General features: G+C 36.3%; 1 protein-coding gene across 4 annotated transcripts in view; it reads left to right on the top strand.

The window, feature by feature from the left end:
• The window catches only part of POC1B (POC1 centriolar protein B), a 108,062-nt gene that overhangs the window by 67,631 nt on the left and 25,704 nt on the right, over positions 1-14,727 (top strand). For 3 of the 4 annotated variants that reach the window (XM_029205318.1, XM_029205317.1, XM_029205320.1), the window contains one exon: positions 850-930. The exons of the other annotated variant lie outside the window; for it this stretch is intronic. In XM_029205318.1, the coding sequence (XP_029061151.1) occupies positions 850-930 (81 nt within the window). The remainder of the gene's footprint in view (positions 1-849; positions 931-14,727) is intronic. 4 annotated transcript variants of the gene reach the window in all.

Here is a 14,727-nt window from a genome sequence, read left to right as displayed (position 1 = left end):
GTTTAGGTTTATAATTTATCTGCTGTCCATCTTTGTATGTAGTATTAGGCAGGGATCTATTTAGTGATCCCGTTTTCTTAGGTACAAGTCATCCTTCCTCTATTGATTTGTGGCACCATTTTTCCTTGGTATTTGTTTTCCATATATACAGGGCTTTGCTTCTGAACTCTTTATCGGATTGCTTCCTATTTTTTAAAGACTTCTTTAATGTCTTTATATGAGTTTTTTTTCTTTAAAGGTCATATGCATTTTTGGGGTTTTTTCCTGATGTATTTAAAAATTTCTATGGCATTATAAATTATGATTTTTAAAAACTTACATTTTCTGTGTGCTGAAGTACAGACAGGTAGTTGACTTTGTTTATCAATTTTGGATCTAGTAAACTCTCTTAGTTTTAATAATTCAGCAGTAGATTCTTTTGGGATTTCTTTATAGATAATTATATATGAATGATAATTTTTATTTCTTCTGTTCTAATTCTTACATCATAATGCTTTTATTTCCTTTTCTTGTCTTACTGAACTGGCTAGGATTTTTTTCTGCATCTTTTGAGGTGGGTCATTTCATTTTATTTTTAAAATCCCTTAATAGGTGAATCCCATTGATTTTCTAATGTAAAAGCAACTTTTTATTCCTGGGATAAATTCAGCTTGCTCACAATGATCTTTTCTTATATATTGTTAGATTTGATAGGCTAATATTTTATTTAAAATTTTTGTATCTATGCTAATATATGGATATTTTCATTTTAGAATATATTAGGAAATACCTTCTAGATTATTAGAAATGGCATCCACTTTCCTATGGTATAAAAATCTAATATTAGCTTTTTTTAATGTATATATACAGATTAATCCAAAGCTTGATGTAGTCGATTTGCAGACCTCTACTCCCCCTGTTGTGGACATCCTTTCTTTTGATTCTACCACAGTAAGTTTTCTTTGGCATTTAAATGGTATTTAATTGTTTGGCACAATACATTTTCCTTAAAAAGTGTGTGGGAGGGCTTCCCTGGTGGCACAGTGGTTGAGAGTCTGCCTGCCGATGCAGGGGATACGGGTTCGTGCCCCCGTCCGGGAAGATCCCACATGCCACGGAACGGCTGGGCCCGTGAGCCATGGCCGCTGAGCCTGTGCGTCCGGATCCTGTTGCTCCGCAACGGGAGAGGCCACAACAGTGAGAGGCCCGTGTACCACAAAAAAAAAAAAAAAAAAAAAAAGTGTGTGGGAGAGAACATAAAAAATGGGCTAAATAGCCTAACACCTTAGCAAAGAAAAAACCTTGTACAAGAGTCATATTTACAATGTGTCTAAATAACCACAAGGGGGAGCAGTACCAATTTCTAGAAAAGCTTCGATTTGAGGACCTTGAGCTCAGTAGAATCCATACCGTCTCATCTCCTGTTAAGGTGCCACCCATGTGACATTTCACTTGCTGTCACAGAACAGATTTCCTTCTTTGGTAATTGCCTTTCAGAGGTGCTAAACTTACGTCTAGTCTCCTTAGAAGGAGTAAGAAAAGCAGTCATTTCCCTTTGTTCGTCTCTCTTGAAGGATAATCCAGAAATTAAGAAGTATTTCTAACACTTGCAATTTTGTTTTAAAAAATTTCGTACATATAATTTATTTACTAAGTGTATCCAAAGACTTCAAAAATTGAGAGTTTTAGCATTTCAATTTGAGTCTGCTTAATCTTTGCAAAGCAGATTATTTCTGCCATCAATTCTGCTAGTCAGGGCAAAACTAGTTATAAGAACGAATGGTGGTGCAGTGGTTAAGAATTCGCCTGCCAAAGCAAGGGACACGGGTTCGAGCCCTAGTCCGGGAAGATCCCACATGCCGTGGAGCAAGTGCTCTGCAACGGGAGAGGCCACAACAGTGAGAGGCCTGCGTACCGCACAAAAAAAAAAAAAAAAATTAACTAGACATCGAATTCTTGCCACAGTGCTTAGCTTATAGTAGGTGCTCAATACTTATGTTCAATGAATTACTCAAAAGTCTCACTGTTGAAATTTACAAACTCTGGTGAGTTGGGTTTTTGCACCACTGGTGAGAGGAGCAAAAGATAGGTGGTTTTTGAGATGTGCTGCCTTCTTGTGAGGTAGTTGGTAGACTAAAATTGGGTGTTTCTGGCCTAGAAGATATCAGAGATCATCAAAAATCTTTGATCGGAGCTTTGAGACTCACTCTCCCTGCCAGTACCCTTTGAAATTTGCAAAACCTCATGACCTGAGGAACCCATGTTTTCTCAATAGTGTGCTATGGAGGTGGGCGTAAGTGCCACTTAGCAAGCGATAGCAGGGTGTCTGTCCCTGGATGGTAATGCAGAAGTGCCAAAGTCAAGTGTCTATGTTATAGAACCCTACCTCGGGAATACAGGGTACGCGGGATTTCAAAAAGACAATTCTTTTTTTTTTTTTAATTGAAGTATAGTTGATTTACAGTGTTGTGTTAATGTCTGCTGTACAGCAAAGTAATTCAGTTATACATATATATAATTCTTTTTCATATTCTTTTCCACTATGGTTTATCTCAGGATATTGAATATAGTTCCCTGTGCTATGTAGTAGGACCTTGTTGTGTATGCATTCTATATGTAATAGTTTGCATCTGCTAACCCCAGACTCTCAGTCCATTCCCCCCCTCCCCCTTGGCAACCACAAGTCTGTTCTCTACAGGGAAGACAATTTTTATAATAAACGTGACACGTTTGCAGTTGTGTTACAAAGCAGAATAATGAGACTGAAGAGTACAGCTATTACCCACATAAGGGATGTTATTAGGCTGAATTATATGATATTGCCATTTTGTAGGCAAAAACGATCTAATACATATCAGTGATTTCCCATGGTTCAGCCCCACACATAAGCATTAAAAGGAAGACTCCACTGTTACTTTGAGTTGTGTGCTTGATGCTACATAAAAATAAAACAAACAAAACAAAAACTTGTTTGCTATAAATTGGTTTGGAATTAGGCTAATGATGTCCCCCTTAGATTTTTTTACAATCTGGAAGATAGCTGCTTGCCTCCTGGCAAGACATAAGGACTCCTGATTTTATTTATTTTACTGACACATTTTCTGAAGACAGATATTCATGAAGCATTTAGATTTTTATAAAGAGTATCTTTAAAGAGCTTTCCTTTAAGTTTTCAATGTATCTGTCTTTCTTTTAGCTCATTGATAGATAAGTGGTTAGAAAACTAAAGCGCAATCACTGTAATTGCCTTTCCATTAATCTAGTGGTAATTCTTAATCTGTCATCTCCTCTGTATTGGCTGCTTTTCTTTTGCTTCTGCACAACAAATCAAACATAAATGTAAAGGAGATTTGTTTCTATTCTGGCATGAAGCACTATTGTGGTGTGAACTTTGCATGTAATTATAATGAAAAAACACAGAGAAGTATTGGAAGCAAAAAAGAAAAAAAAGCAGTATTTACAGATGGTTTTGGTTTTTGTTATTGTGGTTACTGTTTATTTTGGGGATTTGTTTGTTTGGTTTTTGCAGACTGGAAGAAAGTTTCTTTAGAAATTCATTTTCATCAAGATGAGATGTAAAAAGGTTACTCTTTAAACCTTAATTTGTGAAATTTCTTAGGATAAAAGTAGGTTTTTTTATGGTGTAAGAAATAGTTGGCTTCTGTTCCTGTTTTGACTTGATTTAATATTACATTCAGGGTGATTTCTAGATCTAAGTGTATTGATATCTATGCTCTGATGCCTTCTTACAACAGAGAAGAAATTATGGCATACAGTGTAACAGTTGGTATCTTTGTGGCTTGCACTTGTGTCTCTAATGCCAGGCAGGAAATTTGATACAATATTTCGGGATCAAAGTAAGCTGTTCCCAATCTGCATTTTTAAAGCTTTGTTGTAAAAAAAGAAAAGAAAAATGTTTCTGTAAAGGGATATACTGGCTGTCACATAGACATAGTTTAAAAATGTTGATCTCAAATTTCTGAATCTTATTCCAATTACGTTGTCTCTTGCTATTTGCTGATCTTTTAAAGATTATTTAGTTCAAGATTCCCATTGAGTCTTTTAATGTTTTCATTTATTCTATTGGATAGACTGAGGTTTTGTCATCAAAATTGTACAGGGCATTTAGCGCATGTGGTGTGGCTACATCCTCAGCTCCTCTCTCCCCAAAGGCAAATAAGACAGTAATTTCTCTTCTGTGTCCTAATATAAAGTGGTGTTTATTTTTAAAATACTAACTAAACGGAATTTATTTAAAATACTCTAGGATTATTAAAATTGTTATTTTTAGGTAAACTATATTCCTAGGTTTTGATGTATTTTATTACTATTTGTCCAACAAATGAGCATAATGAAATTGATGATCTTGCTAGTATTACTCTGATTGACTCAAAACACTGGACTCAGAGAACTCAAAGAGGGTCCTTGCCTTTACTCTGGCAACTGTGTAGAGTATGAATGTAATATTTATGCCTTTCTTTAGAATTAGGGACAGTTTTCAGGTTAAATTAATTATTTACAATAAACTGAGAATCTGAAGTTATATCATAGAAGAAAATCAAGGTCTACAGTCTTCTCTTGCTCCATCAGTCAAATATTTAAAGCCACACTGCATGGAGGCATCATATGATATACTGAAGACAGGATGTCAAGCTGGCCGCCTCACCTCAAGAAACTTACAGCCAAGCCAGAGAGAAATAACAGTGTAAGAAGTAAGTGGCAGTTTCAAGATACTAGATGCTAAGGGTATATGATTGTCAAAGGAAAGGTTGTTAACAGAAGGATTCAGAAAAGGTCATGAATGGGCTGGAGGAAACTAGAAGACTTCTCTAGCAGAAAACATTTGACCAGTTCTTGACCTGACCGAAGATGGGTAGGATTTTGATAGACATTCTAGGTGGGGAAAGCAAGGTATAAGTAGATGCCTTAGAAGTAATTGAAAATACAATACGTACCATGGTAATAAAAGTGCAGCCGTCTAATCTGGAGTCTCTGCGTTGCCCAACTCAATGGATAGCAGATGTGGTAGGATGCTGGGAGCATACCTACTCACACACATTTTTAGCTCTCAATCAGTACTTCTTGAGTAACAAAAAATACCTGCCCCAGAGAAGCCTACATTGTATATTCTAGAGGAGGAGACAAGCAATTCACAGATTTAAAAAAAGTAGACCATATAGTATAGTAGACAGAAACAATGCAAAGGTGTAAATAGCACCGAAGTTAGGTAGGAAGAAGGGTGCATTTAGATAGTATGGCCAGGACAAGAGTCATGTGAAAGGTGACATTTGTGGAAGGAACTGAAGGAATGACGTGAACAAGTTAGGTGACTATCTGGGAAGGTACTCCAGGCCATGGGAGCAGTGCCGGAAGGCCAGATTGGGAGTGAGGAGCTGCCACTGGAGGGTTTCCTGCAGAGAAAGGGGCATAATCTCATGAGTGTTTTAACAGGGTCACTCTGGCTACTGTGTTGAGAATCAGCTGGGGGTGATGGTGGAGGGGAGCAAAGAGACCAGTTCGGAAGCTAATGAAATCATCAGACAGAAGGCAGAAGTGGCTTGATCCAGGGCTGTAGCAGAGGAGGTGGTGTCAAGCGATCTGATTCTGGATGTATTTTGAAGGTGGAGCCGATGGACTGGATGTCCGCTGTGGGATTCCCTGTCTCCTTTCCCCAGGGATAGTAAGGCGCAGCCCTGAGTAATCTCAGGGTGGCCCAGCTTATCTCCTGGCTCAGCATCATTTGGCCAGAGGGGTTGCTGAGAGAAAAAAAGATTTGTGATTTTCCTGTCTTCTTTTCTGGGATTAGGAAGGTGACCAGCTGAATCAAAGCAAGAGAGGCTGTGCTGTTTCTGTGACTTTGAGAAGCACAGTGGTAAAACATAGTCCTCCTTCCTAGGTGTCCTTTAGGTTTGCATTTTTCAGCGATGTTTATTGGTTTCCCTTTTGGAAAGGCTGTCGCATCAGCCTATTTTTAGGAAGAAAAAAGTTACCCACTTTCATGGAGATTGTCATATGATATATGCTCTCTGAAAAATATTGATATATTGATAAAATAAAAGGACATACAAAGAGTAAACTTACAGCTGCAGAGAGGATATCTCCATGGTTGTTGTGGCAACAGTTCGTCCTGGTTACTGGACAACATTGCGTAACCAGTTCAGAGCTATTCCAGTTCCTAACTGCTTTTGTAAGCAAAGATTTGGAAAGACTTACTTGAAAGAACACAGTGTATGAAACCTAAATGTTCAAAACTAAAATTTGTAACTTGAAAGTGTAAAATGGGAATATGTGATGCATTGTCCCCAGATACCTCATTTACCTTTCCAGGAAAATCAGTAAAAATCATGTTGTGCAAACCTCCTGCTTACACTGCTTTTCTATATGCTAACATTCCTGCATTCACATATAAACAGCTTCTAAATTTGGAGGTAGGTGAAATTCTTTTTTAAGTGTTTGAACTTTGCAACAGTTTATAAGGTAGCATTTGATTTGTAAATTCGGGACATATGATTTCTGAAACTAGATATGTTTGTAACGTTGTTGTTGCTTGCTAAGCTTAAGGAAACAAGGCATGTTCATGGTATCTTTAGGCATCAGTTCAGTGGCCCTGGGGACTTTTCTCCTGCTCCCACTCGAAGTGTTTGAAAGAAAATGAACACAGGCATTTGTGAAATCCGCCTATGGACTGTACACAGAGGTGCTGTCCACAGTTTATCCTCATTTTATTATCCTCATTTTTTATCCTCATATTTTTTTACCCTCATTTAGTCTTAATTTCAAATGATAGTGAATATGTCAAGTGAGATACAGTGCTTCTTTTTTTTTTTTTTTTAATCCAGTGTCTCAAAAAGTTAAGATGCTTAGTAGGAGTAAAAGATGAATTCTTATCAGGGCTGAGAAATAATTTTAAAACATTACCCTTTGAAATTGAAAGAAATAAAGTAATTAAATTGTCAAAGCATTTTAAAAATAAGACATACATGATAAAGCTAACAGAAGTAAATAAGAAAAAATACACTTCCACAAATCTCTCACCCTTTAGAATAGAAAACACATTTATGGTTTTTTCAGATACAAGTTATTTTAGAGTTAGAGAAAACATTAGAGAGGAAGAGACGATTTCCAAATTAGTTGCATCCTTGCTTTAGAAGTACATCATAACCTATATGTTATAAGAACTACCAACAGTTGTGAATGTGATAGCTGACCTTTAAAAAAAATGTGTTTTGGGAATTATAGAAAAAAAAAGAAGCAGCTAAAACTTTTAGTCTGCTAAAGGAACGTGGCTTTTTTTTTAAAGCTGATTTACTAAGATAGTACCATTGTAAAAAGAGAGTAATAGTGTGAGTCAGAAGGTTTCTTTTTTCCTCCAAATAAAATATACTTTTTGATAAAAATCATAATAATCATAAGTCCCAAATGTTTAACTATCCTTAACGACTTAACTAATTTGAGTTTCATTCCCTTTAAGTTTCAAGGTCACCGACAAAGAAAGCTTACATTAATGAGTGTTTCCTTTTACCAAAAATTTTATACTAAGTAAATTTTTAAGCATAGTCCTAGTTAAAAATTCATGCAGTGAAACTGGTCTTTATAACCTGTTGACAAAAGTGATTTAGGACTTAAACTTTTCTTTATGAAATGTAAAGAGAGAGAGAACTCTACAAAAGGATTTTATAAAACATGCTATTTGGGAGCCCAACAGAGTAAATACGTTTTTTAATTTCCTTTAGAAAATTAGCACATTTCTGGGAACTGGAGGTTTTGATGTTCCAGGTATTATTTCTGCCTTCCAACTTCCTGAGCTACTGTATTTCTAAACTGCTGCAGTCATCTGGACTGTCGCAGGCCTGGGAATCTAAGCCGCATCCCCGGTTCCCACAGTTGAGACTGAGGCGTGCAGAAAATGCCCGACAGCCTCAGCCCACACACCCAGTAACAACTGGTTCCTTCCTCTTCCTGTGGAAGAGCAACATCCTCGGAGATGAGAAGAAATGCACCCTGAGGAATGCAGGAACAGCAGTGAGCTTTTCACACAGGAAATTACTAGGGGAGCATTCTGCAAAGTGCTTGTCTCCTGGACTGTCAGCCCATAATGAGCTTCCTGCTGACCTGGAGGATGGTTTACTATGGAGCTAAATGCCGTTGGCAGGTCTGTCAGAGTTGCCTGGAAGATAGTGAGCTTCCCTTTCAGCTGTTCTGTACATTACACCCATCTGGTTTTGAGTAGTTTGGTGCTGCTTATACAGTGAAGCTAGTTGGCTTTGCTCCTTTATTTAGCCACCTGACAGCTAATTGTTCGGTGGAAGTAGTCAGCAAGTCTGCTGAAATGAATTTTTCAGTCAGTTCTTTGTGCTTTATGAAGTCAGGTTATGTAAACTATATTAGGACTTCAGAGGGATTAAAATCCTCATAATCTGAGTGAACTGGCTGCTGATGCCCAGTGCTGGTTCTTGCCTAGTTCCATCTATGTCTTTCAGTCTCCTTGCTTTTACTTTCTGAAACAGTCAGGCATCAGTAGAAGATACCATACTGTGTGCACAATCATACATCCTTGAGCATACAGAAAACTCTGCTGCTTCAAACCAGCCAATCCACCAACCCCTATAATTTAAAAATTGAGACTGACTTGGAATGACTTTTACAACTGAAGAATGTTCTGGTATAATTTTTTTCCCCTAATTCCTACGTATTTTCTTTTTCCTTTACTTGAGATAATGATGGCCACTGTAAAGCCCAGTTTTTATATCATATGTTCTTTTTAAACTGCTTTCCAGATCACTACAGAATTTTGGTGGGTTTCAGCATTTATGGTGGCAAAATTCCTTTACTTTTCATGTATTTGTTTGGATTATTTTACTGAAGCACATAAGAGTTACATGTTGTTTGTTTTAAGTTGAAGGGGAGATGGAGAAAAGGAATGTCAGGCATTTCCTCTTCCTTTCAGAATGTCTTTTTAATGAACATTCCTCTTCCCTCCTATGAACAAACCATCTCAACTCAGTGAGGGGCCTCTAAGTGTCTAAGTTTCTAACAAACCAACTTCTTTCCTTTGTTCCTTCAGCCCTAGAGTTAGTTGCTTCATGCATTTACTATTTCTTCTCACCTCTGTGATCCATTTTAGCCTTTGCAGACTTCCAAACCTTTTTAACCAGTTCCCTATATTAAATTCTCTCTGCTAAAATTACTGTTGTGGTTTCTGTTTTCCTGCTGGATCCTGAATAATCATCCTAAAGATCCTAAACCATCCTAGAGAAATAGAAGTACAGAAAAAGACTTGTATCCAAGGATGTTTATTTCAGCATTACTTATAACAACAAATGGACACAAGTCAAATATCCTTTAAGAGAGTATTAGTTAAATAAAACTACAGTACATCAAGTGATGGAATATTATATAGCCATGCCATGTTTAACAACAGCTAAATGCATGTGTATGATTCTGAATTTGATTCTGGGTCAGTAGAAGAATTGCTATAAAGAACATCACTATGCCAGTTGACAAAAATTGAGCATGGGCTTTACCTCCTTGGTAGGGCTTTGTAGTTACTTTTCTTTTACTGCTCTTCCCAGGTCCCCAACCTCACCCAATGAATTATTTTCATTTTTTTGTTTGTTCTTTTTTTTTTTTTTTTTTTTTTAAGAAAGAGTATTCTTTGTGGCAAGAATTGTGTGTGCCTAAGGTTTCTTTCGTGGTGTTATTGCTATTCATTCTGGTGTGTGCAGATATTATTTCCTTTGTGGAATAGGTGATAGTCAGTTTCCATCAGATTTGGTTACAGTGTGAATTTTATTAAGTGAATCCTATTTTCCATTGACTTTTATTTTTAAGCAGAGCTATGTTTTCTTGGTAAATATTCTGTTTATTGGGCTGGAAATCTTATGGGCTATGCTTGAAAGCATGCCCAAATCCATAATTACAGTGTTACAGTAATAGTACACCTTGTTCCCATAGCTGAAACTTTAAAAGACATTTTGTAATTCACTCAGAAATTTCTTCTGTTTGAAGCTACAGGTTCAGTAGAATGAATCTGTGTCCCATTTTGTCCATTCTCTAAGGTTGATATTGTGTAAATTAAATTCATTTTAAATGACATCTAGCATCAGGCAAAGTACCAGAGTAAATATTATTCTAAATTCAGAAACAATGCATTTTAGGGATAATAATCATCTAATGAAATTTTAATTATTTGTTGATAAATAATTACTTGTTTTAAACAGAACTGGAAATGCATTATTTTAAGATAAAGTGAAGACAGTTGTGTGCTTTGGAAAATCAGTTGAAATTTTGAAGAATTTGACTAAGAAATGCACTCTCCCAGATTTGTACTTTTAGAAAATTCTGTGTAATTTCTGTAAAATTCAGTACACAGTAAAATTACTGAAAAAAATTCAAGCTGTTAACACTATTTAAAAACTTTGTTCTTTTTCAAGAAATCGTTTATATATGTTCTGTGAATTATAAATGCCATAAAGCTATGGCTGTTTTACATTTTGGGCACTAATCTATCAGAGGGTCACACCCTCTTCCTCCCAACTCAGGGAAAACAACCTCTTTCTGACATACAATTAAATGACATGAAAAATTTTAAACAAATAATATGTTTTTTAAAATATCACCATTTTTTAAATTGAGTAAACTGATACGTTTATGACACAGAATTGAGAAAAAAAATTTTCTATTTAAAAATAAATTATCTCTTCCCTGAAATGTATTTGAAACTTTTTATTTAGAGAGCAATAGTTTTCCCTAAGGTATTATATGATTAATATTTTAATCAAGCATTAGGATCTTGTTATTTCTGTTACTATGTGCTATGATTATTTTTATGTACTTATTAGTCAAGCGAAATGACATTCCTGGGGTTTATCTCAAATTATGTTTTATTTGTTTATTTTTAGTTTTGCTTTGGCACTTTTTCCAGGCAGTTCTCTTGGCAACAGTGGCATTGCTTCTACTTGTCATGTTTTATGCAATTAAGCTCTTCCAGTATATTCCCCATCACAACTTATTTCATGCAAATGTTCTAGCTGTTGTATCCAGCCATTAACTTATATAATTTTTCCTACAGTATTTTTAGTCAAAATTATTTTCCTAAATGTAAAGGAAAAATGAATTTTATGAGAAGCTAAACAATGAAATTTGAATGGAAAAAAATCAGAATGTACTGAAAGTTTTTGTCTTTTCCTCTTGCCTCTACCCTTCCTGGTGCCAGTCCTCACACCAGGGTGGGAGATTTGGATCTGACCACATTAACTAGGATTTGCTTTTTTTCCTCTGCTGCTTATATACCTGGCACAAGAAAATCTGGAGCACTAGTAGACTGTATGTGGAGACTGTGGCCAACCAGCTTGTTAGAGTAGCGAAACGAGTACATATGGAATTAATTACTCTCCTGCCATAGCTCTGCAGACCCCAAATGAGTAAATCTTGGCAGGAATAGAAAATCTTTCAGAGTACTAACCACAGATGAGCTGTATTTCTGCAGGAGCTGAGCTCAGGGCAGTGAACCTTTGGTGTGCAGCATCACGAAGGGAAGTGACTCAGCCTAAGTTAGGGGCTGACTCAATAAACATTGTTCATTCATTTCTCAAAAATGAACATGCCAGGCACTAGATAGGAGTAGGGGGTTGAGAGGGAGGAGGATGAATGTGGGTTATAGTGATAAGCAAAAGCTATCATGGAAAGTTACATAGTACAGTGACAGTGTGAATTGTGGGCATTTGACTAAGTCAGGAGTATAGGTGAGGCAAAATCAGAGAAAGTTTCCCCGAAAAAGTTGTTTTAAGCTGAGATATAAAACCTTGCTATTCAAAATGTGGTCCATGGTTTGTTTGAGCATCACCCGGGAGCTTCTTAGAAATGCAGAGTCTTGGGTCCCACCCCAGACCTACTGCATCAGACTCTGCATTTTAATAAGATCCCCAGGTGACTTATGTGTTCATTAAAGTTTGAGAAGTGCTGATCTAAAGCTTCAGTAAGAGTGGATGTGAGAAGATTAGGAGTGGTGGAGTGTTCTAGGCAGAGGGAACTGTGTATGCAAAGACTGGCTTGCAGGGACCTTGGTATGCTCTAGTGACTGAGAAGAGGGCTGGGATAGGCAGGAGAATGTGGTATCAGGACAGCCAAGAGAGGAGTGTTTAAAGAAGATGGGAGTGTCGACATTGCTGAAAGCCAAGAGAAGGATTTTTATAATAATCAATTTAGCAGAAATTTTTGGTTACCTTTTGGAGAGCTTTTTCAATGGACTAATACAGGTGCGAGCCAGTATGAAGTGAGTTGAACAGTGAGTGGAGGGGGCAGGGTGAGCAAAGAGACAGCTAGAATAGATTATTCTTTCTTTTATTGAATACATTTGCTGTGCATCTATTATATACCAAGCAGTGAGAATGCACAGATGAAAGAGTCCAATAATAGTGATAAATGCCTAAGTTGCTATGGGAGTACATCAGTGGAGTGGTTAAATAAGGAGTGTGTATGTGTGTGTGTGTGTGTGTGTGTGTACACATGAGCATGTGCGTGAGTGCTAGAAAATTTGGGTGGGGGACAGAAAACTTAATCAGAGATAACTTCCTGGAAATGGTTGAAACTTGAGCTGTTTCTTTAAGAATTTGCCTACCATTATGGAGAACACGGACAGAGTTCAGCATTTGTATAGGTGACAAGGCTTAAGAGGGGATGGTGAATTCAGGGAACCATGACAAGAGCAAATTTGAGTTTTAGGACAGTTACTCTAGAGATGTGATAAAGGAGGGGTTAGAGGGAGGTAAGGCTGGGAGGCATGAAAATTAGGAGGCAAGTGCAGTCATAATCTAGATACGGAGTGGGGGGGTGCTTGATCTTGAGCAGTAACATAGGGGGAAATGAAGAAGAGGAGACTGAGCCGTGAGATCTTGAAGAGAAAGAGTTAAGTTCTGTTTACTGATTAGACATAGGAGAGGGAAGACTCTAGAATAGCTCCCAAATTTGAAGCTCCTGAGTAGATAATGGCACTGTTTTACCAAGATAGGACAGAGACAGGTCTTGGGTATGGAGCATCCAGGCAGAAGTATAGATCTGGGAATCTTTAATTGATTGATCAAGCCGTGAGGTCCCACAGGGTGGTCCCTGAACTGCAGCTTCATACTAAATACGGTAATGATTATGACAAATAGATGATCACCAGTAATCTCATCTCATTCGTCAGGAGTGGTAATTAGAAGACTGTTTGCTTGAATAATGCTGGTTATTTGGTGAATACTGTGACTGAAATATAAAGCAGATAAAACTGGTTGCATTTAATGGCTGTAAGTAGCAGACGTGCATTAGTGGTGTCACGGCTTCCTTTTTTAAGAACTTCCTGCTTACTCCTGGGTATGTGTTTAGTGTAGATAAATTTTCATGATTCTTAACCACACTTTTAATAAAGTTATAGAATGTAGTTCATATTCTCTTTGACTCATGACATCTGTGAAAAATATTTTTGAACTTTATGGTAGCATTTGAACATTAATTCTCCTGGACCATTTTCCCCATGATAATTGGTTTAAAAAAAAATAAAAGAAAGGAAAATCTTTCTTTATAAAGACAGTCATTTTAAAATTAATTTTTTAATTGAAGTATAGTTGATTTATAATGTGTTAGTTTCAGTTATATATATATATACATATATATATATATGTATATATATATACACTTTTTTTTCAGATTCTTTTCCCTTACAGGTTATTAAAATAATATTGAGTATAGTTCTCTGTGCTATACAGTAAGTCCTTGTTAGTTATCAGTCATTGTTGTTATCCTTTGGTTTCTGAGTTTCTTCCACCAGCAAAATTAGAAAGGAGCGAAACACCCATATCTTTCTATATACAAAAATGTAGGAAAGAAAAATATAGTATGTCTATCAAACAGTAATATTGTTATCATGGCCTCTTATTTATAATGAAGTATTTGTTACTGATTTTCTACTCGTAAGCTCTTTGTTCTGAAGATTTTATGCCATAATTTTTCAACTATGTCCAGTTATATAATCTTTATCAAGGGGTTAAATATTTCAGATGAGATTCATAGATTTAAATGCTTGATGTTAGATTGGCTTCCTGTATTATTATTAGGAAATCATTTTTCACGCATTAAATGATGGGACCAGAATTTTTAAAAAGATGTTGTATCTTTGTTTACTAAGTGTTTTAAAAAAGTATTATGTACATTTCTCAGGCAGCTGCCTGAAAATGGAAACTTTTTTCTTTTTTAACTATATCTGAAAATGTCTTAATATTTTGTTTTGGATTTGCTGAACAGTGATTTTCATTTTAAATGTATATTCAGCATATGCTTATCCATTTACTACTTTATTTAGTATGGCTTGTTCATTTATTTTTTGAACTTCCACCTGCCCTTAAGTAGCCTGTTAACTTATTTGAGAAACCAGACATAGAAGAATTTTTTTTAATATGAATATAATGGATAGAAAAATATCTTTAATTTAACAATTTTTATTAATTACTTTATGTATGCCTTACACATAGGAGGCACTCACCATATTGTCAACTATCCAAAAGAAGGTGAGCTATGGCTTCTGCCTTCTAGAAAAGTGCAATTTAGATTTTAGTGGAGTTGGGGGGAGGACACAATTTGATAATATTGATAATGATACGTAACTGATCACAAACTATAGATTAAATTCTTTACCTGTATTCTCACAGCAACCTTATAATGTAGCCCAGGGTTATTTTCTTCATTTTACAGGTGAGGAAACTAACACTTAGA

This window comes from Monodon monoceros, unplaced genomic scaffold (assembly GCF_005190385.1).
Source record: "Monodon monoceros isolate NGI ecotype Baffin Bay Population unplaced genomic scaffold, NGI_Narwhal_1 Super_Scaffold_6, whole genome shotgun sequence".
In the NCBI taxonomy this organism is placed as follows: Eukaryota; Metazoa; Chordata; class Mammalia; order Artiodactyla; family Monodontidae; genus Monodon; species Monodon monoceros.
The sequence above is the reverse complement of the archived record's forward strand: the minus strand, read 5'-3'. Positions and strand labels throughout refer to the sequence as shown.